Genomic DNA, 27,963 nt, shown 5'->3' with positions numbered 1-27,963 from the left:
CAATTACTTAATTCAGTATAAACTGTTTTTGATATAAAGAGTCCTGTTTAAGTTATACTCTTGATGAGGATAATGAAAAGGAAAAGCTTCTTTAGCTCTTGATGAGGATAATGAAAAGGAAAAGCTTCTTTAGCTCTTTGGCCTATGACACAATTTCCATACTGGAAGTTCTTTCTAACTTCTAGGGCACCTCTACTTCACTACAGTGCTATTTGTTTATGGTTTGGAATTTCTCTAAGCAAGCTCTACTGAGCATGACCAGTAGTCACATCATTTCCCATAGACTGACTGCCTCCATGCAGTTGAGAACCCAACATTGTCGCAGCTAAGAAGCTAGGTAAAGTGATGATTCCCTGCAATGGCATCCAGCATATGACCACTTGACAGGAGTGCTGCCCACTGGAGCTCAAGACGTTGATTAAGTCCCATTTGACTGAGCCTATTGTGAATCACCCCCCCCCCCCGTCACTTTCAACCCCCCTGAGAAAATTAGAGAGATGGCATTGAGGTAGAAGAGGAAGTTTCCCCTGAGAGAACCAGCCCATTACCTCTACCATATAAATGCAGTGATCAAATGCCCTCTGTTATACAATTCATAATCTTTTCAAGGAAGTAATCATCACTGAAACTATTGAAATGCACATTTAACCAATTATGAGAATCATAACTTTATAACAATACAAAAGTTTGATATCATTATTATAACTTTTATTTAAGTGGCAATTCTCCCACATTTTATACTTTCTTATTTCTTTCTATCTTCAGTGAAAAATGAACATAAAAAGAAGTTCAGATGTTTAGCTTTAGAGTAAGGTACAGTCATCATTTCATGATTTTGCTTGCGATAGTTGCAGAAACTCATTCAGAAGGCTTCTCATTTCAGACTGTTGTCTCTTCAACTGCTTTTCTGCCTCTTCCTAAAGAGTGACAAATAAAACTAAAAAGATTAACAAAAAGTAATGTCCACATCACTGGGAGTGCGGGGTGGGGAGGATAAGCCAAAATCATTGACTATCCTCACTTATTTTTTAAGAACTTTGGTAGTTGAAGGCAATCAACACTGCAGGTGAGGTCAGTTAGGGATGACCAGGCTGACAGAGGAGAGAAGTTGGGGGCAAACAGGCTGGCAGGGGAGCAGTTAGACATCAATCAGGCTAGCATGGGAGTGGTTAGGATGATCTAAAATCCATATTTTTTATGGATTTCAGAAAGGGAGGGTAAGGGATTGAGAGATAGAAACAACAATGATGAAAAGCATTGATCAGCTGCCTCTAGCATGCCCTCTACTAGGAATCTAGCCCACAACCTGGCATGTTCCCTTAACAAGAATTGAACCTAGGACCCTTGAGTCTGCAGGCCAATGCTCTAGCCACTGAGCCTAGGGCATAGCCTCAGTTATTTTAAGCCATCAGTAAACAGGACAGTCCCTAAATTCTCCTTTTTATTCATGCCCATTTTACCTCTCATGTTTAGTTTCCTACCTAAATAATTCTCCCATATCTCTTTCTCTAACTCCAGAAACATCACCATCTCTCAATTCCTGAAGGGTTGGTATTTCAAGAATTGCATCGTGTGGTCCCTTCCCCCTTCCTCTTTGAGCATCTGAGTCACATCTTAACTTCAGTTTTTATTTCTACACAGAGGAATATCAGATCTAATTCTTTGAAGAAAGGCTAATACAACAACTGGGTGTCTAAGTGACAATCCCAATCAGGTGATGCATCTGGGCCTTAGATCAGGGAATTTGTTTCCAGTCTCCACAGTTATAGGGCAGAGTGGATGAAAGACTGAGGAGAATAAGAATCCCAGGTTGAGCTGGCACCAGTTTGGCTCAGTGTATAGAGTGTCGGCCTGCGGATTGAAAGGTCCCGGGTTCGATTCCAGCCAAGGGCATATATCTTGGTTGCGGGCACATCCTCAGTAGGGGGTGTGCAAGAGGCAGCTGATCGATGATTCTCTCTCATTGATGTTTCTAACTCTCTATCCCTCTCCCTTCCTCTCTGTGAAAAATCAATAAAATATATTAAAAAAAAGAATCCCAGGTTGACCATCATGCCCTAGTGCAGTGTTTCCCAACCTTCTCTCATGATGAGAATCACCTGGTGGAGTTGTTAAAACACAGATTCCCGGATCCCAACTAAGAAGTGCTAAACTAGAATTTTTGGGAACATATAGGTAAAATTGTATACTTAACTAGTGCTCTAAAACAGATTTTATATACAGAGCACTAAGTTAGGTATGCAATTTTACCTATATGTTCCCAAAAATTCTAGTTTAGCACTTCTTAGTTGGGATCCGGGAATCTGTGTTTTAACAACTCCACCAGGTGATTCTCATCATGAGAGAAGGTTGGGAAACACTGCCCTAGTGTATAGATCTGTATTCACAAAAATGTCTTGGAGCTTCTGGAAAACTAAGACCTACAGGTAGACTGGTCACCCTGGTGGAAGTGTTCACATAAGAATTCATACTGGTTTGCAGAAATAAAAATACTGCAGTTCTCATTCTCTGGGAACGCAGTTTGAATAACTTTCTAGGAAATGTGATAATAACATTTAGTTATCTCTTTGGAACCTAATGTTTTTAATGAGAAAAATGGGGACATAATGGTTCTGCTTCATAATGAACAGATTAGATGAGAGAATGCACTTAAAGTACTTTGTACAGTACTTAGTAAGTAGGAACTACTGCTTATTGAGTTATCCTACCTAATAAAAGAGAAATGTGCAAATTAACCATCACTCTGCTACACCCACAAGCCACGCCCATTAGCCACATCCATCAGCCAATCAGAGTGAGCATGCAAATTAACCCAACCAAGATGGCTATCAGGAGGGAGGCTTGGGTTTCCCCAGCAACAGAGGAAGCCAAGCTGTCCACACACCCTGGCAGGCCCAGGCCTCCACTCAAGGCTACAAAGTTTCAAAATAGAAGGTAAACAAATCCAAACAGAAATGGCTGCCACCACAGAGCAAGCAGGAGGCTTGGCTCCGCTCCAGGCTACAAAGTTTCAATTGTAGAAGGTAAATAAAAAAATTCCAGATACCAGGGCCTCCGCTTGGGTCACCAGGGGGCATGGATGGCCTGAAAACCAGCACAGGGCCCTCGCCCAGGCCACCCCATGCCCCAAGGCAGGCGTCCTCAAACTTTTTAAAGTGGGGGCCAGATCACGGTCCCTCAGAGAGCTGGAGGACCAGACTATATTAACTACTAATTCCTACTGTAACACCTCGGCTGCGCTCACTGCCCAAAAAACCTGGCGGGCTGGATCAGACTCCTCTGTGGGCTGCATGTGGCCTGCGGGCCGTAGTTTGAAGACGCCTTCCCCAAGGGAACCCCACCCTGATCCAGGACATCCTTCACGGCAAACAGCTGGCCCTCACCCATGCACCAGGCCTCTATCCTATCTAATAAAAGAGTAATATTCACATTGACCATCACTCCAACACACAAGATGGCTGCCCCCTTGTGGTCAAAGATCCTGCCCTCATGTGGACACAAGATGGCCACCACAAGATGGCTAGCAGGGGAGGGCAGTTTGGAGGGACCAGGTCTGCAAGGGAGGGTAGTTGAAGGCGATCAACATTGCAGGTGAGGTCAGTTAGGGATGACCTGGCTGACAGAGGAGGGAAGTTGGGGGCAAACAGGCTGGCAGGGGAGCAGTTAGACATCAATCAGGCTAGCATGGGAGTGGTTAGGGTGATCAGGCTGGCAGACAGAAGTGGTTAGGGGAAATCAGGAAGGCAGGCAGGTGAGCAGTTGGGAGCCAGCAGTCCTGGATTGTGAGAGGGCAGTTGGATGTCCCTTGAGGGGTCTCAAATAGGAGAGGCTGCAGCTGAGGGACACACACACACACACACACACACACACCACCATCCCTCGCCTCTGTGCACGAATTTTGTGCACCAGGCCTCTAGTGATGGTAATAATCTTGGATGAAACAAACTGCAAGTTAAAAGCCTCAGCACTAGTGACAACTAAGGCAAAAACAGGGACATAATATTAAATCAATTTAACAAAATAATCTATGGCCAAAGGAAAAGATTGTTTATAGCAATTAACCACTTAACAAAAAAGACTAACTACTGTGAGTTGGAAATATCCTTATTTAACAAAGCACAATGCTTATTCTGTGCTCAGCACTAATCTAAACACAAATATTTACTCACTTATTATTAAATTACCCTATAAAAGAAGTGTTAATACTGTCACCTTTTTCCACAAGTGGAAACTAAGGGACAGATAACTTGCCTAAGCCATTTATTTAGTAAGATGTGGAACTGGGATTTTTAACAGCCTGTCTAACTCCAGAGCCCTTTCCCTGAGCCATAAAGTTATGCTGTCTCTCCCTCTCTGTCACTGTTTCATGCTCTAATTAATTCAGAGAGGGAGGTATGATTAAAATGATGAGATGAAATAACGGGTGAGTACCTGGAGCTGACGTTCCATAGCCATCTGTTGCTCTTCCAGCTGTTGCTCTCTGTTTATCTCCATTTGTCTCAGGTGCTCCTGATGCTGTCTCTCCCTCTCCTCCATCATTTGCTGGTTGTGCCTTTTAAACTCCTCCAACATTCGTGTGTCAGCCTTTGCAGCCTCTGCTTTTAAATAAGCTTCTGAGAAAGAAGAAAATGACAAATTCCTCTAGGATTAAAGTGTCCTTCCTTCTGTCTCCTGCTCTTATTGCTTAGTTCTTATTACTGCTTCAGAGAGAAAACTGCCTGGGGCCATTTTGCCTTTTCAGATGACAGTACGCACCCTACTCGGATAAAACTTGAAGAGCTAAAAGTCATCTTTGCCGTTCTTGCTCTAGTTTAATGACCCCAGGTAAACCAGGCCAAATAAATTGAAAATGTACAGAAAGTTCTATCTTGCATTTCTTCCATTTTCTTCTCACCTTTCCTCTCCTTTTCCTTCGCAGTGAAAACCAGGTCTGAATATAGAATGCCATCACTCATGGACTCCTTGGACTGTAAATAGTTTTGCAGAGTTTCTTCCGCCTAGGAACCCCAAAACCATGCAGTTAAAAGTAGGAAATGGTGATTGGGCATGTTGTAAACCTTTTTACTGCCTTTTCTTCCCAGAATCTTTTCCTCCCCAGAACTGCTCAGCCTGCACTCAGTGAAACTGTCAATCAAGCCTCTTCAGTCACAAGAGTGGGCACAAACTCTGAGCTGGCTAAGCAGAGCACCCCCAGCACACTTGGTACAAAATAATTTGGTATAGGTGAGGAAATGCTCAATATGGATGTTTTAAAGACTGATATGGATGCTGGGGAAAATGTTCTCTCTCCTCTGAGACTGAGGGCAAAAGAACTAGTTATGCTTGGAGATGTTGGTGTCCTTTTTGCTGCCATACCTGAGAATGAAGCCCGTAGGAAAAGAGAACAGAAAACTAAGTGGGACTTGGAAAGAAAAAAAGGTAGGGGAAAATTGATGCCATTGTTTAAAATCCTGAATGTAGCTGTAGTTGCAACTAAATTTAAATGTTTCATGTAAGCCAATGAATTACTGTTTTTTCCTGCACATTTCTATCACTGCAATTCTGCCCCATGTAACCAAAAAAGTCCCTTTGTTGCCATGAATGATGATAGTTGCAGCATAATCACAATTCCGGTGATTATGGTGGTAGTTTAGTTTAATTCTTTGGCTACATTAGAGTATACATACTTTCTTCATGTCTTCCCTGGATTTGGAAAGAAGCCCTTCCCCACTCCAAACCCCCAACAATTTCCCACAATTAATGCATGAAACGAGGAATACCTGTATTCCTTTCCTAGGCTCCTGATAGTACTTTGCCTTCAGCTCCTCTCTCTTCTGAATGAAGAGGCGATGCCCTCCAGGCTTTAAATAAATCCCCTGCTTCACATATTCTTCCAGAGGACCAAAAATATCTTGAAGTAAAGCTGAGCAATGATCTGATGATGCCTCCAAGTTCTGCTTACGAAAGTCATCTTGTTTTCCTTTCAGCAGGGTCTTCAAAGGGGCAAAGGCCCACGGAAAAGATGTTAGCAATATTTCAGTATTTCTATAAATGATTCTCTGAGAGAGTATTGATTTTCTAGAAACTAGAGAACAACAGCAAGACTATATCCTTTTTACCAAGCCTAGGAAAGATCCAAGGATGTTATGGTATAGAAAAATGACTTTAGTTTTGTGTTCCAACTCTCCTGAAACCCATTTCTCTTAATATTTCTGCTTTAGATGTGATCTTCAGACTACTAATACCTAACCTCATTACGCCCTAATTTTGTATACAACCTACTCATTTACGACCACTCCTTCTTTCTGCATTTTCCTGTGTCTTGGGTTCCCAACAAGGAGACACAGTGAAATAATTGGTTAGAATGTTATGACTGAATGCTGTTAAACCTGGAGACATAATATTTTAGTAGAACCATTTGGCAATGTGTACTTGATTAATATAAAAAGAAAGTTAATTAATACTTTATAAATGCAATTTTTAAAGAATAAGATTAACTTTAAAAAATTAGTCTATGGGTGTAACATGGTGAGTTGTGTGTGTGTGTGTGTGTGTTAAAGTATTAAAATCCAGCCGAAACTGGTTTGGCTCAATGGATAGAGCGTCGGCTTGGGGACTGGAAGGTCCCGGGTTAGATTCCAGTCAAGGGCATGTATCTTGGTTGCGGGCATATCCCCAGTAGGGGGTGTGCAAGAGGCAGCTGATTGATGACTCTCTCTCATCGATGATTCTAACTCTCTATCTCTCTCCCTTCCTCTCTGTACAAAATCAATAAAATATATTTAAAAATAAAAAATAAAAAAAATAAAAATAAAATCCATACAACTCAGAGTAGTTTCATGTTGTTTGATTGTTTTCAGAATAAAAGTGAGAGTCATATAAGTAAGAGTAATTATTTTCCAGTCTAGTAAAAATTGCTTTTCTTAAGTTCCCATTTTGCATTTCATAGCAATACTTGTATTACATGTATAAGCCCCAGAAGCTAGAGCAAAGAATACTAATTACCTCTAATTCCTTCTGGAACCTTTGGTCCACATCCTTGAAGGAATTCTTGATGAAGACTTCGATGGCTTCCTTCTCACTGGTCCTGTGCAGGTTCAGCAGCTCCTGGAGGTTTTCCGTGGGCAGCTGCACCTTCTGGCCCATCTGTTGGTCATAGTGGGCAATGGCCTTTTGTACTGCAGTGGAGTTCTTGATTTGGGCCAAGGCCAAGACTGTATTCTCCATGGAGGGCAGATTCCCACTGCTGATGGCATTGACATAGGTCAGCACCAGGCTTTCTAGACCTTTAGACAGGAAAGAGATACTTGCATTATTTGTAGAAAAAGAGGGCATGCTCTAAAATTGGACAGTATTGAGAATGCTAATTTAGCAATGCATTCCCCGAGCTTTTTCAGTATTTTGCATAGTGTTAAAGTGGCTCAAATTCATGGTTGTTTTTGTTTGTTTGTTTGAAAATTGTGTGACTAAGAAGCCATATCTTTCTTTAGGAAAAGAAAATGTTCAAAGGAGAAATATCAAGATCTATGTAATAATCCTCATGCTACCCTTTTTCTATTGAGAAATGAGGAAATGGTTAAAATTATGCTTATTCATTTTATTAGACTGCTATAGGCCTTGTTTGCCTCTTTATTCTTTCCTTTCTTTCCCTCTTCCTCAGGTTTCATTTTCCTTCAGAATTCCCTTTTCTCTGCCACTTCAGTATGTAAAGCTGGTATGCGTATTAGCTGAAAAAAACACAAAGTGAGCAAATTAGACTGGCTCCCCTTTACTCTTTGTTAGAATTTTCATATTTGTCTTCCTTATCCCTTTCACACTTTTCTTTGCATTCACCATCCTTCTAGAACAGTGATTTTCAACCTTTTTCATCTCGTGGCACACATAAACTATTACTAAAATTCTGCTGCACACCAAAATATATTTGTTTTCTTTTATTGTTGATCTGACAAAAAAAATAGGTATAATTTAGAATCATTCATACCAGCTGGATATTGTTGTATTAACTGTTGTCATATTTTTATTTGACTTTCTGAAGGAAAAGAAGTCAGTGCCCTTGACTAAACAATCAGGTATTGCATGTTTTAAGAATTATTGAGCCCTAGCCAGTTTGGCTCTGTGGATAGAGCATTGGCCTGCAGACTCAAGGATCCCAGGTTCGATTCCGGTCAAGGGTATGTACCTTGGTTGTGAGTACATCCCCAGTAGGGGGTGTGCAGGAGGCAACTAATTGATGTTTCTCTCTCATCAGTGTTTCTAACTCTCTAACCATCTCCCCCTCTGTTAAAAAATCAATAAAATGTATTTTAAAAAAAGAATTATTGAGGCACACCATGGGTTGAAAATCATTGCTCAAGAGTATAGCAATAATTCATAGAGTTCTGAGGAATGGTGTCTTTAGAAAAAAATCTGGTCCAAGATATTTGCTTAGATTCTTTTAAAGCTCTAGACAACTTGAGCCTCTGTTTGTTTAATGTTTAAATCAAGTAAGTTTCATTTTTTACAGAGAACCTGTATATTATCTTGTGCTTAATCCACTATATTCATGGAACAAATGTTGCCAACTCATGTGGTTAGTCTAGTCCAAGAATGAACCACTTATGAAGAGAACTCTTTAACTTGACCTTTTCTTCAGATGATATTTCTATTTTATACTATTTTAGAGACATTACTAAAAAAAAATCAGTAAGAATGTTTTGGGTACCTATATGAATCATGTGATTCATATAATTTTCTTAGTCATAACTGATGAAAGATTTTCAGCATCAACAGTGAAAGGAGAAACTTTTAAAAACCCCAGTCTCTATGTTGAGTTGAAGGAAAATCCTAAGGAAGATACTCACAAGGTCCATTGACCTCGATGCCTCCTGGAAGATTTTTTGTCTTGGAATGGTGAAGGATATAGGAACAGAAATCTTCCACTTGTTGCACAAAGTCAAGATCCAGTTCATCGTTATGCAGTGTTGGAAGTTGGGCAAGCTTCTTCCGGTGAGTGGGCGAGTTAAAGACAAAGCATTTCTTTCTTGCAAAGAACGTCTGTATACAACGACGGGGCAAATTGAAAATTTGATGATTTTCATCAGTGTCTGGGGAAGGAAAAATGGGCTTTATTTAGTATAGAATTAGCATTCATTTTAATGTATTTCCCATGAATAAATTTTCCTGATGTTATCTATTTCAACACATCTCCACAAACTCTTAAAAAAAAAATAAAAAGTTAAAAGGTAACCCATCATGAAAAGAAAGAAAGAAAATAATTTGCTCCAAGAACAGTGAGTAATAGTATCTCATATTGAATCTAATAGTTCACTTTAAATTAGTAGTGTTCATTATTTGCTTGGCAGTTTAACCAAGTGATTAAATATAGGAAACTATAAATGTAACCATTTACATACAGAGATATCCTCATGTTACTTTTCTCTCCCTTTCCAAAACTGAAGTCCCTGTTACCTTCTTTCAGCTTCAACGAGTTCTCCAGGTAGTCATCTGCTGTGATGTGTTTCCCATCTGCCTCCAGGGACAGGTAGAAATCTCTCAGAGTCCACACTAAGTCTGGACAGAAGCTCACAGCATCAGCTGCATCTTCAACCCCATCAAGATCAGGTGGAGATACTGTGCTGAGATGATTTGACAGTTCTATTACATAACTGAGATATAATTAAGGAAAACTGGTTGGAAATAGGACTGCATCTAAGCCCATATTAAAATCCTTACATCCCTAAACCATTATGTTCTCTTTTGGTTGTAACCAATTCTTCATAACATCACTAAGTATAAGGGCTGTTTTTCTTGTACTTTTAATGTTTATCATGTTTTTACGTTTGTGTTTGATTCAAAAGGTTCATAAACACAGCTGGTGCATAGAAGAGTTTTCTCTGGCTTTGGTAACCATCCTGGATCTTAAAAGGATACTATAATAAATCGATAGCCCTCTGGTCAATTAGGTTCATGGTGTTGTAAACAAAGGTACTACTCAATAGTATTGCCAGTGCAAATATCTGAGTATCATTTTTCTGGTCACCCTAGAAGACAAAACAAATGTAAGTCATGTCTTGTGGCATTCCCAGATGAGAAATCATTAAAAATAAGCCCCCTGGGAGCATACAAGATGGCTGCTCAGGTAGACACCTAACCATAGCCGCACACAACAATTTCAATGGAATACAACTAAAATATAAAATGGACATTGCCCAGGTAGTCGGCTGACTGAAAATTCTACAACAAGAAGGAAAGAGAAAACCAGAAGGAAAATCAGAGGATCTGAAAAAGCCTAAAGTACAGAGACATGCTGCACATGCACAGAGAGAGGACGGAGCCGGAGAGGAGGAGAAGGCTGGGTGCCTGCCTGGCGTTCCCTAGCCGGAAGGAAATAAAAGCCCCAGACTGGGCTGAACCCCATAACTGGCAGCACTGAGCCCAGTTCTAGGCCAGACCCTGGGGACCCAGGCTCAAACAGAGGGAGACGGGGCTGTGAGGAGGAATCCCAGGGGAGCGGCGAAAAGCAGAGTCCCCGGAGTCGCGCACATTGCGCGCAGAGGACAGTCTGTTGACTCTGATGCTAGACTGGGCTAGCTGGAAGGAGAAAAAAGCTCCAGACTGGGAAGAACGCGATGAGGAGCAGGAGCCGCTGCCGGACACTGCCCAGCCGGGCGCCAGCAAGGAGCCAGGCGACGGGGCCCCAGGGACAGGGCCCTCGACCACTGATCTCGGGCCACGGAGCCGAGGCCGGGGGCTGCTTCCTGGGCGGCGCTGACCCAGGCAACAGGCTGAAGCTGCGCAGGAGGCCGAGGAGAACAAAGGGGCGCCATAGGCCAGCCTGCTGAACTTCCAGGACAAGGAGGAAGAAACCGAAGAAGTTTTCATTGTGAAGAAATCAAGTTATAGCAAAAGATAGTAAAATTACTTAAGAAAGAATACAAAGAAGATCTTGAAAAATTGAAGACTAAGACAGAACTCAACTCAGCAGCCAACATTGCAACATAAAAGCGTTTAAAAAATAAATAAATAAATAAAAATTAAAATAAAAAAAAAAGGACAGAATGTTGGAACGGCGGCGGCCAGGCTCAAGGCAGTGGCGGCCAGGCCCAGAGCAGCAGCAGCCAGGCCCCAGAGCAGCAGCAGCCAGGCCCCAGAGCAGCAGCAGCCAAAACCAGAGCAGCAGCAGCCAGGTCTGGAGCAGCCAGACCTGGGGCAGTGGCAGCCAGCCCTGGGGCGGAGGCAGACAAGCCCAGGGTGGCCCGGCCCAGAGCAGCCAGGCCAGGAGTGGCCAGGCCCGGAGGGGCCGGGCCCAGAGCAGCAGGACCCAGAGCAGCCAGGCCCAGAGCAGCAGCAACCAAGCCGGGAGCAGCCAGGTCAGGAGCGGCCAGGCCCGGAGCAGCCGGGCCCAGAGAAGCTGGGCCCAGAGCATCCGGATCCGGAGCAGCCAGGCCCGGAGCAGCAGCAGCCAGGCCTAGAGTGACCAGGCCCGGAGCGGCCGGACCCAGAGCAACCGGGCCCGGAGCAGCTGGGTTGGGAGCAGCCAGGCCCAGAGCAGCAGCAACCAGGCCCGGAGCTTCCAGGCCCGGAGCAGCCGGGTTGGGAACAGCCAGGCCCGGAGCAGCAGCATCCAGGCCGGGAGCAACCAGGTCAGGAGCGGCCAGGCCGGGAGTGGCCGGGCCCAGAGTGGCTGGGCCCAGAGCGGCCGGGTTGGGGGCACCCAGGTCCAGAACAGCAACAACCAGGCCCGGAGCAGCCAGGCCCTGAGCAGTAGCCACCAATCCCAGAGCAGCCAGGTCAGGAGCAGCAGTGGTCAGACCCGTAGCAGCTGGTTGTGGAATGGACCAGAGCAACAGAGGCCATGCCCGGAACAGCTCGCTCCTCACCTGCCCATGCCCCAGGGCTGCTTCTCAGACATGGCTGGAAACTTTTGGGGGAACTTGAGGGTCTGCTGAATCAAGTTATGAAGGCTTAAATCTGGATGTGTTGAGTTATTATAGCACTGGGGTGTTGATCTGTGACTGCCTTGTGTGGGGTCTGGATGAGGTTGGTTGATCTATTTGGAAATGTCTTTTGTGTGAAGTGTATCTTGGACATGTGGAGGTATTATTGATTTGAGAAAATGCTAAGTAACTGATTTACTACCTGAAAAATTTAAAGTTCTGAAAGTTTAAGGTCTCTTGCCAAAAAGAGGTTTTAAAGCTATCACCTTAATTTTAATGGAGAAAAGGGGAGGACAAGCCCTTCCCACCCAGAACAGGTAATCCAATTCCAGCCAGCAGCTATCTTTAAACAATGTGTTCATTTACATTTGAATGGCTACACCTTTTGATAGCCTAAGGGCAAGTTTACATGTAAACAAGTTTGCTTCTCAATTCCCAGGGCAGAAAAAACAAGGTTTAAAATTATTAGATTTTAAAATTTATTCTTAGAAATGTAAAAGTTTATTAATTAAAAAAACCCCAAAAACAGCAACAACAACAACAAAAAAAGGAGACTGAAAAACCTGATGAACAATATTAGCTGTTGATTGTAATAGAGTCGGAGATATGGGAGGGGAGTGGACTGACAGTTCTCAGGGGAAGGGAGAGTGGTGGATGCGGGAAGAGACTGAACATAAACTGTGCACCTATGGATGAGGACAATGCGGGGTGAGGAGGGGGCAGAGGGTGGAGTGGGAACCTGGTGGAGGAGGGAAGAAATGAGGAACCTTTGTAATAATATGAACAACAAAGATTGATTTAAAAAAATAAAAATAAAAATAAAAATAAGCCCCTGACCTACAATGTTAAATGAACAAACAAAAATGATTGTGAGAAACATGTAACTTTGAATAGAATAGTTCTGTCATTAGCACTGATAATTTTTTATGCTATTTTCACTATACTTTAATTTATACTGATACAAAAACATACATGGTATTGACTACTGAATGTCATTGGACATTTGGCATATGTTTTTACAAATCTTCCCCTATCTCAACCATATCACTGATGACCAATGAAGGTAGCCCTTGCTGGCTGGTTCTAGGTGGGATGTTCGGGTGTCATTGGTTCTGTTGTGCCTGGAGGCTCCATGATCATGTGGCAGCCCCATATTGATGGTCTATGGAGGCCCTGTGGTCCTCCATAGAGCTGGCTCAGAGCCCATTCTTGGGAAGTGGGGTGAGGAGGGTGTGGGGCTGCTGCCCAATGGCCAGAGTCCATGCCTCCCTGTCCACGTCCTCCAATGGGAGATATTGGCATGTCCACCTGCCATCACTTCTTGGTGGGTCTTGTAGTTATAATCAGATTTGTTCTGTCTGTTCAGGGTCAACCTTACATAAGATGTGAAGTGCACCTGGCAAAGGCACTGGCCGGACAGATGGAGGAGAAATGCCAACTCATTAAGTTGAATGCTGCTAAAGAGAAGTGCCGGGGAATAGAGTCACCCTTAGACAATGCCAGGCATGAGAAAGAGTCATTAAATATACCCAGCTTTGCCGACACTTGCAGAAAGGTGACCACGACCTACTGGGCACTGAAACAGGAGATTACATCCCTGGTTCACAAACTGAAAGAGAGAGATCCAAATGCTCCAGACAAGAGGAGGAGACAGTGGAGACGCTAAAGAACCTCAGGTCCCCGGAAAAGGCCGTGAAAATCTCCACTTCACGAGCTGCTGTTCCAAACCCGCCTGGATGGCCTTCTCCTCAGGGGTGGACCTGGGTCCTCTCCACTAAGGCCTCTCCAGCTGCCAGCTATGCCGCCAGCCTCCGCCTCCACCTGAGGATCCCTGAGACCAGTGGTGCATCCTTGGGCTGCATGCCTCCTCCTCCACATGCTGAACACAGTGCTCAGCTCCTTCAGGAAGATCCCTCCACATGTAAGGAACACAAGACTTGCTGCACTCACCAGGAAAGGCAGGCTTCTCTATAGTCACAGGATGTTTCCATTCTCTCTTAGCAGCAGTGAAAGAATGTTGTAAAGAGTTGTATATTTGACTCAAATTGTCTTCACCAACCTACATTTCTCAGACTTTTGTCATCATTATATATGGTAATCGAAGTCAACATTTATTATCTTCTTAAGGGGATCAATTAGGGCACCTCTGTGTTTTTGTGGTATCCCCACACACTCTAGGCCACGAGGAGTAGGAGGGCTACTGAGATGGGCCTAGAAGCCTAGGGAATGGGCCCTGGTAGAGTCCCTGCAGGAGAGGAATTCACCTAACTTAGCAGATACTGCAGGCAGGCCTGATGGCAACTGGGTGACTTGGCTTCCCTGCCCTATGGTGGGCATTAAGATTCAATCATGAAATTCTGGTAAAAATTTTCAGTTACCATTCTTATTATATTTGTGCAAACAATCAGGCCAAATTGAATGCAATAGATAAATTGGTCTTTATTTAGCTCTTTTAAAATACATAAGGGTAATTTTAAAGATAAAAATTCTATTTCATAAAAGTAATTAGAGCTGAAATGTTTTCTTTCCCTTCCAGCAGACCATTTGCTATAACTGTTGCTATTCTAATTGCTCAATAATATTAATTTTTATAATACAGTTTGTCTCTGTCAGGTCACAAGCCCACCTCCTTCTGGGCCCAGACCTCATTGTCTCTCTGACAGCAAGGATCTCTTGGCTCTGAAAGAAAACTCTATCTTTCTTCAGCTTGGAAGTAGCCAGAGGAGCCCAATCGACATCCATTTTCCCTGAAAGAATTCAGGGCCAGAATCCTTGATGGGATATATCAGGCAGTAAGGCAGACATGAGCAGAACAAGGATGATGGGCCAACTGGCACTACCAAATGTAACTAAGTCTTTCCACCTCTATGTATATATTGTAGATAAGGGGCTTAGACCAAACCATCTGGTCTCAGGCACTCAACCATGGGACATCAGCACAGAAGGCTGACTTAATTGCCCTTATTCAGGTTCTCCAGTGGGCAAAAGACAAATCAGTAACAATTTATACTGATAGCAGGTATGCGTTTGCAATAGTACACAGTGCTATTTATAAGGAATGGAGACTTTTGACTTCAGCTGGGAAGGACATCAAAAATAAGGAAGAGATTCTGGCACTACTGGAAGCCATTTGGCACCTAAGGTAGTAGTGAAAGGGCAGGGCAGGGTAAGGCTAAATCCTGACTCCATTTTGTATTGTGGGGCAGGGCCAAGCAGGGTGGAGCTATCCTTCATTTTGTGTATCTGGACCCTAGCCCTCACCCAACCAATCAGGGTCAGCCAAAGCAGTGACATCACCACCCTTATAAAACCCCTTGACCTGTTGAAGTTCAGCTCTCTTCCACCATGCTGTCGGCGTGAGAGGGACAGAGCCCATGCTAGCATGGAAGAGGCTCTTTTGTTTATTGCATCGGACTCGCCTCCCTTGGGGATCACGAAGTCTGGGTGTAACATTTGGGGGCTTGTCATTGGTCCACTGTAAGGGACACCAGAAAGGGGACTCCCCCAAAGCAAGAGGGAACTAAACTGTGGATGAAGCAGCCTGGAAGGCTGCCCTAAAACTAGTGGGGCCTCTGCAGATTCTAGTGACTCTTCCAGACCCTGACCTACCCACCTCACCAGCTTACATGGAGCCATGCTAAGCCTGCAGAGCTTCTAAAAGATAAGTACAGTACTATATCCCAATCTAGGAAAGCTAAAATCCTTAACCAATCTTTACTCAAGTTACAGGTTTATAGTTCACCCAAGGACCGTCCGGAAGCACGCCTGAGATGTACTGCCTATACCAACATCTGATCCAGTTCATCCCTTCCACCCTGGTGACTCTGGGATTAAGAAATTTACCACACAAAGACTAACTCCTACCTAAAGAGGACCACACACCATCATCTTGACCATACCCATGGCAAGGTCAAGGTCGATGGGATCCCGATGTGGCTTCATCACATCGGGCTTACAGCTGCACCGGCAGAATAGAAAATTCAGGATTCTTCATCAGACCCACTAAAGCTGAGACCCTCTTGCATGTACTCCTGGCCCTCAGTCTGGGATCCTGTCTTATAAACTGGTTTACTAACTTTATTCTACAGAAAATTAATTCCACCAAGCTTATAGTCCTCAGGGCTCACTATAACTCCCTCCCAGCAATAAAACAAGAATCAATGATTTGACTCTTATACATAAAACCAATGGGTAATGAAGCATAATAATCCCTCTTTTGGAAAAACTGATGTTTAAAACTGCTGTTTGAAATTCTCATCTATTGTTAAATAGTCCTTTGTTCAGTAAACTCTGTCATTTTTAGACAGTCTCTTATTCTATAAAATAACTTTTTTTTTAGCTTTAATAATAGAAAAGATAAACTTAACTGTATGACCTTGCAAGCTAGCCATCTAACATAAGGAACTGATATACTGATACTGATAATATTCTCATGCCAGGTATTTGTTAGATATGATATGTACTCAAGTTTATAAGTTGTTTTATAGATATGATATATACTCAAGGTTACAAGTTATCTGCAAAAGTAACATTCACAAAGAACTGAAAAGATATAAAAAGAGAATGCTTCTTCTTTTGTTTGTTCAGAATTTGACAGAGATATTCTGCTCTGAAAGGGATGTAATAAAGATGATTCCTAATTAATTGGCTTGTTAAGGCATCTTGTATCTAGCTCACTGATTTATGATACAACAGGATAACTATAAAAATAAAAGATAGGAAAAATGAATAAAATAATAACTTAAAAAGTAATAATAAAATACAATAAAAATATAGAATAGAAAAAAAAACTGGGAAAGAAAAAAAATTAAATTAAAAATGTTATAAAATTAAAGAGAAATAGAAAACAAATAGACTGAAATGAAAGATAGCAATAAGAGAATATGAGAGAGAGAGAGAGAGAGAGAGAGAGAGAGAGAGAGAGAGAGAGAAGAGAAAGGAAAACCAAACCCCCCCAAAACAAACAAAAAAAACTTTTGCATTTGCTGTTTGTGGAGCTTGCTGGATTTTACTCCAATGTTCCAATGTTGTTGGATCTGACCACTTGGTATGTGGCCTCTGGCTCCCTTGTCCTTCTCTGGTGAGTTGCTGTCCCTGCCTGACCTTGGGCAACCTGACTCAAGCCCTGCAGGGCAGATCCCCAAGTAATCCATGGGCAAGGCCTCCCTAGCCCAGGGACTGAGTCAGCTTCAGGACTGCTTTCCCTCCCCCATGGATCTGGACTCTGTGAGGAGGGGTCCTGGTGAGGATGATTTAAACAGACTGGTGGTGGGGCACCATGCTCTTAGCTTGCTGAAAGGATAGGCAGGCATTTATTCTCCTAATGCCTCAGCTCTGCCTGGGTCACTAGCATCCCCTTATCACCACTTCAAGCAGGAGGGGATAAAAACAAACAAAGAAAAACAGCCTGGCGTGGCTCTCTAATCTTTCAGCACAGCTGGCTCTTGCTGGGAGAGGTGTCTCCCAAGGCTTCCACGGGGCCAGATGTCCAGTCCCGGGGGTAGATTTCCAGCCATGAGCCATTCCACAAGTGGGGGAAGGGGCTCCTCCTCTTTGTGGGAGGGGGAGAGGATTGCACCTTTTTCCCAGGCCACTCTGTCTGGCCCCCAACCTGCTCTCTGCTGAAAGTTCTTTCAGAAAATAATCTGACCCTCAGATTTACTGCTGGGTTATCTGCTCAGACCCTGGTGAGGTCTGCAGTTCTGATGCGTGACCCTCCCACAGACACTCTCTGGGCCAGCTTCCAGGCAATGTTGAAATCAAGCACTTGTCTGGGATAGTGTGGTCTGAGTACTTATTATACACAAGGCAGTCAACTTTATCTTATCTAGTACTCAAAACAAAGCTTAGTGTATGGGGCCCCCTTGAGAATGCACATGTATGACCTTTAATTTAATGTCAGCTGAGTCCGAGGTGACTAGCATGGCCATCTCTGGAAACAGCCTCCCAAAATGTTATCAGTACTGATTTCTTTTCTTTATCCTTGTGCTTGGAATGAGGAACAAATAGGGCCTCGACTTACCTAGGTATTGATATGCTAAATAAATCTCGTCAAAAAAAAAAAAACAAAAAAACAAAAACAAAAAAAAAAAAAAAAAAGAGAGGAATTTACCCAGGTCTGAATGAATAGAAACTCCTTTTGACCTTAAATCTCCCCTTTGGAAATCAATAAATGTGCTGTGTTGTCTATGGTGGGGGTGGTTGTCCCTTCATCAGAGTGACAGCCTCCACCCGGGCACCCAACTTGAACCTATTTCTGTCTCTTGTCTCTTTCTTTTTTCTCAATCCCCAGCTCCTCCACTCAGGAACCTGTCCTTCTCCCCTTCAGTGCGGGACACGGAAGAAGGAGAAGCACCCACCGCACTGTAGGATAGATTTATAACTATCTCCATGTTACCTATGAGGAAACTAAAGCACAAATTGAGGTTGACCCTACGAATTCATAGTAAATCAAAAGCAAAACAAAAACTAAACAACAGGGAAATTCAAGGGAAAGATCAGTTATGTGCTAGAGCCAGCTTACACCAGCCCACAGAAGCTGACTGTTAAATTCCAAACCCTGGGTTTCCTGACTTCACTTTGGAAGCTTTGACTCAGCTATGATGGGGCATTTAGATTATTGGCAAGTATTACAAGGCAAGTCTTTTTCAACTCCCCACCCCCAGGAGGCTGGTTGTTAAATAAACACCAGCAAAGAGGTGGGAAAAGCTCAAGTATGTTTACATGATAAGATAGGTAAGATCAAAGGAAAATCAAAGATTTAAGGAGATTTACTCTTGAGAAGTCAGAGAGCTACAGCTGCCAGAGACCCAATTGGAACTCTGAGCCAGAGCTGGGTACTAATCATTATTCTCTGTAGGATCAGACTTGGGACAATGATTTTATTTACAACATCTTTCTGCATTTTGGTTAATGACCTAGCCCCACATTAGTGGAGTCTCTCCATCATGACTTTGGCTTAGAAATATTTTTCTCACTTCAGGTTTCCAAACTTTGTCTATTAAATATGGAAAGGGAAATAAAGATATACTCTGTTCAAGTGGAAGTACAAAAATATTCTCTGTAAAGAATGTTCAGAGTTGAGAAGGTTGATCAAAAAGGAATCCTTGTTCCTTACCTTCTCTACATCTCCCAGTCCCTCGGTGTCAAGCAGAACCAGGGTATGGTTTGGCTCTGCAGGGTGAGGCACACACCACATCCAGATTCCCTTGGTGTGAGACTGCACCGAGGATCCAACAGAGAAGCCTGCAGGAGAGGTTGTAATATAATAGATGAGCGATCTGACAATAAGAGGTGTTCTTGACAAATAAGCTAGGGCTTAAGGAGAGCAAGATGTGGAGATGGAGCAAAGAAGAACCAATATTGATCTGAACTGCAATAGAGAGATGGGAAAATAAGAGTATCGGTACCAAAGCTTGAAAACTTGATGATTTAAAAAAAAAAACAAAAAAAAAACATGAATATTATGCTACTAAAATTTTAATAGTTTATAATTTTATATGTTTGTTTTATTGATGTCTTCCTCTTTATGACTGGGAAACATTTTGCTTTTTCCAAGGAGCTATTAAGTAAAAGGAAAAGAGATGATATTTCAAAAAACAGACCTCCGTCCTTTACCTCCCAGAAAGTAATTAGTTAGCTATGGCCCAAACATTACCTTTCAATGTTCCTGCCCATCTCTCACTTTCTCTCCTCATATCTGTGCTCATGCTGAGCGTGTGGGCGAAAAGAACGACTTAGTTGGTGTCACTCACCTTCATTCCTTCCAACTAGCTTGTTCATCAGATAGGATTTGCCTGTGCGGTAGAGGCCCACAATAGCCACCACGATAAGGGGCTGGGTGAAGGCAGACAGGATCTTCAAAGCTTCCTGATTAACTACCAGTTTCCCTTCGATGTTCTCAATGAGGCACACTGGGCCTGGCATGAGGATCTCTGAGGCCATGTCCAGGGTGAGACCTTGTCTGCAAGAGAATAGATGGGATGGATTAGAACTTCCAGTTTCTAAGCAGAGAAAGTCATTTTGCTTTCTGCATCTGGGGACATTCTACTACCCAACATGGCCCAAGTTTCTAAAGAAAGCATAATTATTATTATTTAATGACAACAAAGCAGGTCATAGGAAAATAAGTCCTAAGTCTGCCAGAGGTCTACTATAGGGTACTCCGCTGCTTCTTAAATATGTGGTGAGCTCGTGGAAAACCATTCCCTAAATCTCATCTATTGCTAGTTTGAATCTGACTCTCCGCTGGTTTTTGGTTTGCTATGCTTCTAATTTTTTACTTCCCTGAAATCTCCATATGGAATCTTTATGAGCACTCTTTATTATATTACAGTTCTTGCTTTTACCCCATCTATACTTGCTTTTCTGGAATGTAGGGGTATGTCCAGACAAAGTGTATTATAAATCCTGGCAGGTCATTACATAGCATTATTGAACAAATCATAGTTGTTTAAAATAATTTTATATAGCTATTGGTGTGCCTTTTTCAATCAAAACTTTTAAGGCATAATCATTTTATGAATGTGAAAATACTTTAAAAAATATAATTCTAATTATTTCAGAGAGGGAGAGAAAGGGAGAAAGAGAGAAAAATATCAATAATGAGAGAAAATCATTGATTGGCTTCCTGCTGCACACTCTTTGTGATTGATCCCAAAACTCAGGCATGTACCATGACCGAGAATCAAGCCATGCCCTCCTGGTTCATGGGTCAATGCTCAACAACAACAACAAAAACTTTAAAACTATATATATTTTTAAAATTTATTTCACAGAGGAAGGGAGAGGGAGAGAGAGATATAAACATCAATGATGAGAGAGAATCATTGGTTGGCTGCCTCCTGCATACCACTTACTGGGGACTGAGCCTGCAACCCGGGCATGTGCCCTTGACTGGGATCAAACCTGGGACCTACCCACCAAACCAAACCAGCTAGGGCTGAAAAGATTTTAAAAATAATACTTAACCATTTATTTGTGGGCATCAATTCCTATAACTTAATAAAACATGTTTAAGCTAGCTGAGATTTAAGCTCTTCTGCCTTACCTTATTATAAAGAACAATTTTCTTTTATTTTATAAGTAACTAGTGGCCTGCTGTACAAAATTTGTGCACATTAAAAGTGAATTAATTAGGGGGTTAGGGACAGGAGCCTCATGTCCCAGGCCAGTGCAGGGGGAAGGAACATGAGCCTCACATCCCTGGATCTGTTGCCGGGGTCAGGGACATGTGCCTCAAGTTCCCAGGCTGGTGCAGGGGGCTGGGATTCAAGCCTCACATCTTAGGGCCTGTTGCCAGGGGCAGGGACAAGGGCCTCATGTTCCGGGGCTCATCTCGTACAGGGGGTGGGGACACAAGCCCCACGTCCCAGGCCCACTGCTGGAGTTGGGGATGAAAGTCTCATGTCTTCAGGCTGGCGCAGGGGGCACACTGATCATCACTCCTGCCAAGTAGTCTATGTATGGCTGATGGGCTGGCTGCAAATCAGAGAGAAGGAGGGTGTGTGGAGCTTGTGATTCAGCGGAGAGAGTTCGGAGGAGTAAACAAAATTACCAGGCTGTAATGAGGGTCAAGTTGGGCAACTGCTGAAGCAAGTGATAGTAATAACAGAGGCATTAGCCTAATAGAAACAGAATCCAGCATAAAGGGACTTAAGGAAAGGGTGGGTGTCAAGAAATCAAAAGCTAATTGATTCATGCTATTTCTAAAGGAAGAAATCTACCTTCAAACAATGTATAAGACTATGACTAAAAATATATAGTAGTCATTTTCATGAAAGCTCTTTATTATTTATTTTAGGTTTTAACTTTTTTGGGCTTTAACAATGTAAGCAAGCTATTTACATTGCATATCATTCATTGCTCTTTCTCACAAAAATAATAGTTATAGCTGTTGAAATTTTCAGGATGACGTTTGAACTAACTTAATCAGAGTTTATCAAAGATTAAGATAACTGAAGTGGCAATTATGATCCCCATAGGTCGTAAACTGGCAAAGGAAGAAAAATAGTGTTAAGACATTTCAAACTCCGGTTAGTCTCTACACAAGTTTCTGTCTAGCTCAGCAGGAAGCAAACGTAGCTGACACTTAATGAATGCTGCTTCCTGTCTGACGGCACCTCAGTTTTGTTTTTAAGTAAGTCTGATACCCCACACCAGGTTCATATGCAGCCTATCCTGGATAAAATGTTTTTAAAACCTCCTGACGCTTGCACATCTTTTACCACCCTGTCCCCAATCTTACCTTAACTATAAAGTCAACAGCAGGGATCTTTTAGAGCTGCTAACAAAGCTGCTTCAGGAGACTGTTGTAAGAGTCCTAACTCTGTCTCTCAGTTGAGCTGTGCTGGTTTGTGCTAAACTTCTTCCCAACCAGGTCGTAGGGATTTTATTTTTCTTTATAGTCTCTCCCCACTCCTTCACACACACACAGAGCAGAAGATTAGAAGTTGGTTTCTCAACCTCACAAACGGAAACTGAAAGACCAGGAGGCAAGCTCACTGACTGGACAGCTCATGTCCTGTGGTTTTGCCAGATGGGTGTATTTGACTTGATTTCTCAGAAATTGCATAACGTTGATGAAAAAGAGTTTCACTTCCATTTTCTATTTCAAATTGTTCTCAGGGAAGTGAGAACCCACAATTCTGCAGTTAATAACTCTAAGTATGTCTAAACTATGTAAATATACTTTTTTTTTTCCTTTTTAAGATAGCGAGCATGTTTGTATTTTGCATTAAAGATATTGGTAGAATTTTCTCTGATAAAATTGAGTTAGGCATATATAATGCCAATGAAAAATTAACTTACTGAATAGATAAGCCAAATGCTGAACAATTGTAAAGAATTGAAAGAAAAGATAATCTCTTCAATAAGTGGTATTGAGAAAGCTGAACAGATACATAGAAAAAAAAAATAGATGAGATTTTTACACCATATACAAAAATAAATTCAAAATGGATTCAAGACTTATATGTAGCAACTGAAACCATAAAACTTCTAGGAAAAAAATATAAGCAATAAACTCTTTGATATCAAGGGTAGCCATATTTTTTTTTAATATGTCTCCTCAGGCAAAAGCAGCAATAGCAAAAATAAACAAATGGAAATACATCAAACTAAAAAGCTTTTGCACAGTAAAGAAAATGATCAACAAAATGAAATGCAACCTACTGAATAGAAGATATTTGCAAATAATATATCCAATAAAAGTTTAATACTAAAAATATATTAAAAAAAAACTCATACCACTCAACATCAAACACACACACACACACACACACACACACACACACACACACACACCCCTTATTAAAAAATGGGCTGAGGATCTGGATAGACATTTCTCCAAAGAAGACATAGAGATAGCCAATATACACATGAAATATGCTCAACATCACTAATCATTAGGGGACTGCAAATCAAAATCACAATGAAATATCACTTAATACCTGTCAGAATGGACTTTATAAAAAAGACAATCCTATATAATAATCCTATATAATGAAGAGGTAATATGCAAATTAACCCTCACACCCTCACAAGATGGGTGCCTATGACCATGCCAGCAAGGGGGATAGGGAGGGATGACCGAACAACTGAACAAGCAGGCTGCATGGGGCAACCAGGCCAGCCGGAGGGCTGTTGGAGTAGGAATGTAAAGTGGTACAGCCACTGTGAAAAACAGTGTGGCTGCAAAAAATAAAAAATAGAACTACCAGACAGCAATTACACTTACAGGTATTTATCCAAAAAAACAAAGACACTGATTTGAAAAGAGATATATATACACCCCTGTGTTTATTACAGCATTATATACAATAACCATACTATGGAAACAACCTATATGTCCATCAATTGATGAATGGATAAAGAAGATGTAGTACATATATAAAATGGAATATCCTATATTATAAAGAGGTAATATGCAAATTGACCCTCATGCCTTCACACAAGATGGCTGCTCCCATGTGGTCAAAGATGAGAAAAGTGGGCAACCAGGCCAGCAGGGGAGGGCAGTTGGGGATAATCAGGCTATCAGGGGAGGGCCATGGGGATTGACCAGGGCTGCAGGTAAGGCAGTTAGGGGCAACCAGGCAGGCAGGAGATGGCAGTTGAAGGTGATTGGGCTGGCAGGGGAGGGCAATTGTGGGCGATCGGCCTGGCAGCCAAGCAGTTACACATTGATCAGGCTAGCAGGGGGGTGGTTAGGGGGTGATCAGGCTGGCAGGCAGGCAAGCGGTTGGGAGCCAGCAGTCTCAGATTGTGAGAGGGATGTCCAACTGCCAGTGTAGAATTGGGCCTAAACCAACAGTTGGACATTCCCTGAGTGGTCCCAGATTGGAGAGGGCGCATGCTTGACTGAGGGACACCCCCTCTGGTGTGTGAATTTCATGCACCAGCCTCTAGTTGCTCAATTAAATAGATAGATAGATAGATAGATAGATAGATAGATAAAATCTTGACATTTTTGGCATGAATGGACTTAGAGGTGAAATATCTTGGATAGAGAAAGATAGATATCATATGATTTCACTTATATGTGGAATATAAAAAACCACACAGATAAACAAACAAAATAATATAGAAACTAACACATAGAGATAATTGAGGGGAAGAAGTTTGGGGAATGCATAAGAAGATGAAGGGGAAAGAGCTACAGAAGTTCAATTATAAATAAATCCCTATGATATAAAGTACAGCATAGGGAATTTAAATTAATGAATGGGTAACATACTAATTAGACTGGACATCTTCCAGACATCTGGACAAAACCATGGTGGTGGGGGCCAAGGCAGAAGTGGTTAGGGGCAACCAGGCTGGCAGGGAAGAGCAGTTGGGGGCAATCAGGCCAGAAGGGGAGAGCAGTTAGGGGTGATCAGGCCAGCAGAGGGAGGCAGTGGAGGCAACCAAGCCAGCAGGGGGGTTAGTGAGGGATGACCAAATGATTGAACAGCAGACTACATGGGGCTACCAAGCTGGCAGGGGTGTTAGAGAGAGACAACCAAATGATGGAACAGCAGGCTGCGTGGGATGTCCAGGCTGGCATGGAGGGGGTGGGGAGGGAGAACGGAGGTTAGTGAGGGAATCACCAAATGATTGAATAGCAGGATCCATGGGGCAACCAAGTTGGCCTGGGGGGCAGGGGCAGTTGGGGGTGACCAGGCCAGCAGGTGGGGGTGACCAGTCCAACAGGAGGGGGGCAATAAGAGGTAACCAGGCCAGCAGGGAGGACAGTTAGGGGACAATCAGGCTGGCAGGGGAGGGGAGGACAATTAGGGGGCAACCAGGCTTGCAGAGGAGTGCAGTTAGGGGGCAGTCAGGCTTGCAGGGGAGGGCAGTTGGGGGTGATCAGGTGGCAGGAGAGGGAAGTTAGGGGCATCAGGCTGGCAGGTAGAGGTGGTTAGGGGTTATCAGGCAGGCAGGTAATTGAGCACTTAGGAGCCAGCAGTCCCAGACTGCAAGAGGAATGTCCAACTGCTAGTTTAGTCAGACATCCCTCTAGGGGTCCCAGATTGGAGAGGGTGCAGGCTGGGCTGAGGGATAGCCCCCTCCACGAATTTTGTGCATTGGGCCTCTAGTATACTCAATGATATTGTAATAGCCTTGGTTACAAATGGTTAGTAGACTTATTGTGATGATTACTTTGTAATGTATATAAATGTCAAGTCATTATGTTCTACACCTGAAATTAATATAATATGTCTACTATAATGGAAATTTAAAAAAATACAATTAAAAAAATGATCAGTCATTTTACTGAAATTTTTTAAAATCAAAAATGGGTGTTGGATTTGTGAAACATATTTTCAGAGTCTATTGATATGATCATGTGATTTTTATCTTTCAATTTGTTTATTTGGTGTGTCACATTTATTGATTTGCAAATATTTTCTTCCACTTGATAGGCTGTCTTTTCATTTTGTTGATGGCTTCCTTTGCTCTGCTGAAAGTTTTTAGTTTGGTGTAGTCCTGTGACTATTTCAAGAAATGGCCACTGCTGCACTAGGCGCTAGATTCAGGTCAGAGCAGAGATTGTGTCATAAAACCCAGTTCATGGGTCCAACGCTTCAAAGCCAATGCTCAACATGTCAGAGTTTGGAGTAAGGAAAAGTTTATTGATCAAAGCACCAACTGAGATGATGGGATATACAGGTGGAGATATCAAGCAAGTAATTGAATTTCCACGCATGCTTTTGGTGGTCCAGTGCACGTCATAGTGACTGGTTGGTTGTTCCACCATTTGGTCTATTTGCATAATTTGGCTATATATATATATATATATATATATATATATATATATATACACACACATACATATATTTGTACCTGCCAATATGCACTTCTTAATCCCTTCACTTTTTCCACCTGTTCCTTCAACACCTCACTCATCTGAAAATCATTAATTGGTTATCTGTACCTATGAGTTTATTTCTGTTTTGTTTTTTCATTTATTTTGTTACTTAGATTCCACATATTGTGGGGAAGTACTGGACTTGGATGGAAAGTCTGTAAGGGGGAATCTCTGAAAGGTCAGGGGCCTTTAGGGGGGCATTGCTGAAGGCATCAATCCCTGCCTTGACTTTTCCAAATAAGTCTGAGCCCGCAGGTATTTTACTGGAATCTTTATGTTTAGTCTTTAGACATCCTTGCTTAAAGAACACTGCAGACGCATGGATCTTCTCAAGGATGTGTACACTGCTGGTAGTATCTAGAAGTTAATTTTAGTTCAGTCGGTTGCTACAATAAAAGCCTAAGGAGGCAGGTGAATGGGGCTCTTTGGCTTCTCAAGCCAAGCAGTCCTCAGCCCTCTCTTTCACAGAAATGAGTATCAGAGTAATTATTCATCCATCGCTCAGGATCTGCTGATCAGCCCTGGCAACATAGAAATGAATTCATATGATACTTGATTCCTCTGTCTGACTGATTTCACAACCGTCAATGAAATGAGCCACAGTGACCAGAGAAAGTATGTTTTAAGGAGATGCATATGAGTGCCAAGTTGACAAGGAGTAAACTTGTAATGGTTAGCATTATGTGTCAAATTGATTGGCTATAGATTGCCCAGATTAAACAGTATTTCTGGATGTGTCTGAAAAGCTGTTTCCAGATGAGGTTAGCATTTGAATTGGTAAACTCAGCAAAGTAACTGAGCTATTCAAGTGGTTTAAACCAGCTCCCACATCCTGATACAGTTCTTGGAACTGGCCTATATCACATGAACTCTTTGTAAAAAACAAGTTTTTCACCTCACAAGAGAGATAGCAATCAATCATGTACAACATAGTTTGAATCTGCTTGAGAGCACATACCACAGCTCTTTCAAAACACCTTGTTTTAGAATCCCCCCTTTTTCTGTCTTCATAAACTCTGTCCCCCTTTCAGCCTTGGATTTCATCCAAATCTTTGTCACCTAGGTTGCATTTTAAAAAAATAAAATATTTGTTTGCCTTGCAGTTCTTGGTTAAAATTGATTGACATGACTCTAGCAAGAATTTTGGAGTAAAGTGTTAAAATAATAAACATTTCGTTTTACATTTATGTAATATATTATCTAGTACCTCTATCACTGAAAGACAGAAGAAAGTTGTATTGAAAATGGAAGAGTTGTGCCCTGGCTGGGTTGTTCAGTTGGTTGGATTGTCATCCTATACACCAGAAGGTTGAGGTTTGATTCCTGGGTAGGGCACATACCTAGGTGGCAGGTTTAATATAGAGTCGAATGCAGGAGGCAACTGATCTATAATTCTCTTTCACATCTATGCATTTCTCTTTCTCTCTCTCTCTCTCTCTCTCTCTCTCTCTCTCTCTCTCTCTCTCTCTCTCTCTCTGCCTTCCTCTCTTTCTAAAATCAATAAACATATCACACATCATCTGGTGAGAATTAAAAAAAAATGGTGAGAGTTGTGATTTGTGCAAACACCCTTTCTTTGGAAACTCTGTGGGAAAATGTACAGAGACATGCAGCTTAAATAGAATTATATATTTTGAGGAATCTGGGTCTTCCTTTTTAACCAAACCATCATACATGTTTGTTTTAATCTGGTTTTGAAACAGATTACAATGAATG

The 27,963-nt window shown here is 42.3% G+C and overlaps 2 protein-coding genes across 2 annotated transcripts in view; both read right to left on the bottom strand.

The window, feature by feature from the left end:
• Nucleotides 1–27,963, bottom strand: part of LOC118724004 (guanylate-binding protein 7) — a 290,363-nt gene that overhangs the window by 102,603 nt on the left and 159,797 nt on the right. The gene's annotated exons all lie outside the window — the stretch shown is intronic.
• On the bottom strand, nt 98–22,380 carry GBP5 (guanylate binding protein 5). Its single transcript, XM_036446862.2, has 11 exons — nt 22,141–22,380; nt 19,649–19,857; nt 19,012–19,139; nt 9,889–9,998; nt 9,427–9,623; nt 8,820–9,062; nt 6,985–7,265; nt 5,760–5,972; nt 4,895–4,997; nt 4,432–4,613; nt 98–917 (listed from the first exon to the last, which is right to left on the bottom strand). Exons 2-11 carry the CDS (start codon nt 19,836–19,838, stop codon nt 828–830), a joined length of 1,737 nt encoding a protein of 578 aa, XP_036302755.1. The 5' UTR covers nt 19,839–19,857; nt 22,141–22,380; the 3' UTR covers nt 98–827.

Source organism: Pipistrellus kuhlii, unplaced genomic scaffold, assembly GCF_014108245.1.
Source record: "Pipistrellus kuhlii isolate mPipKuh1 unplaced genomic scaffold, mPipKuh1.p scaffold_m20_p_2, whole genome shotgun sequence".
NCBI lineage: Eukaryota > Metazoa > Chordata > Mammalia > Chiroptera > Vespertilionidae > Pipistrellus > Pipistrellus kuhlii.
Note: the sequence above shows the minus strand (reverse complement) of the source record. Positions and strands in the feature narration are given on the sequence as shown.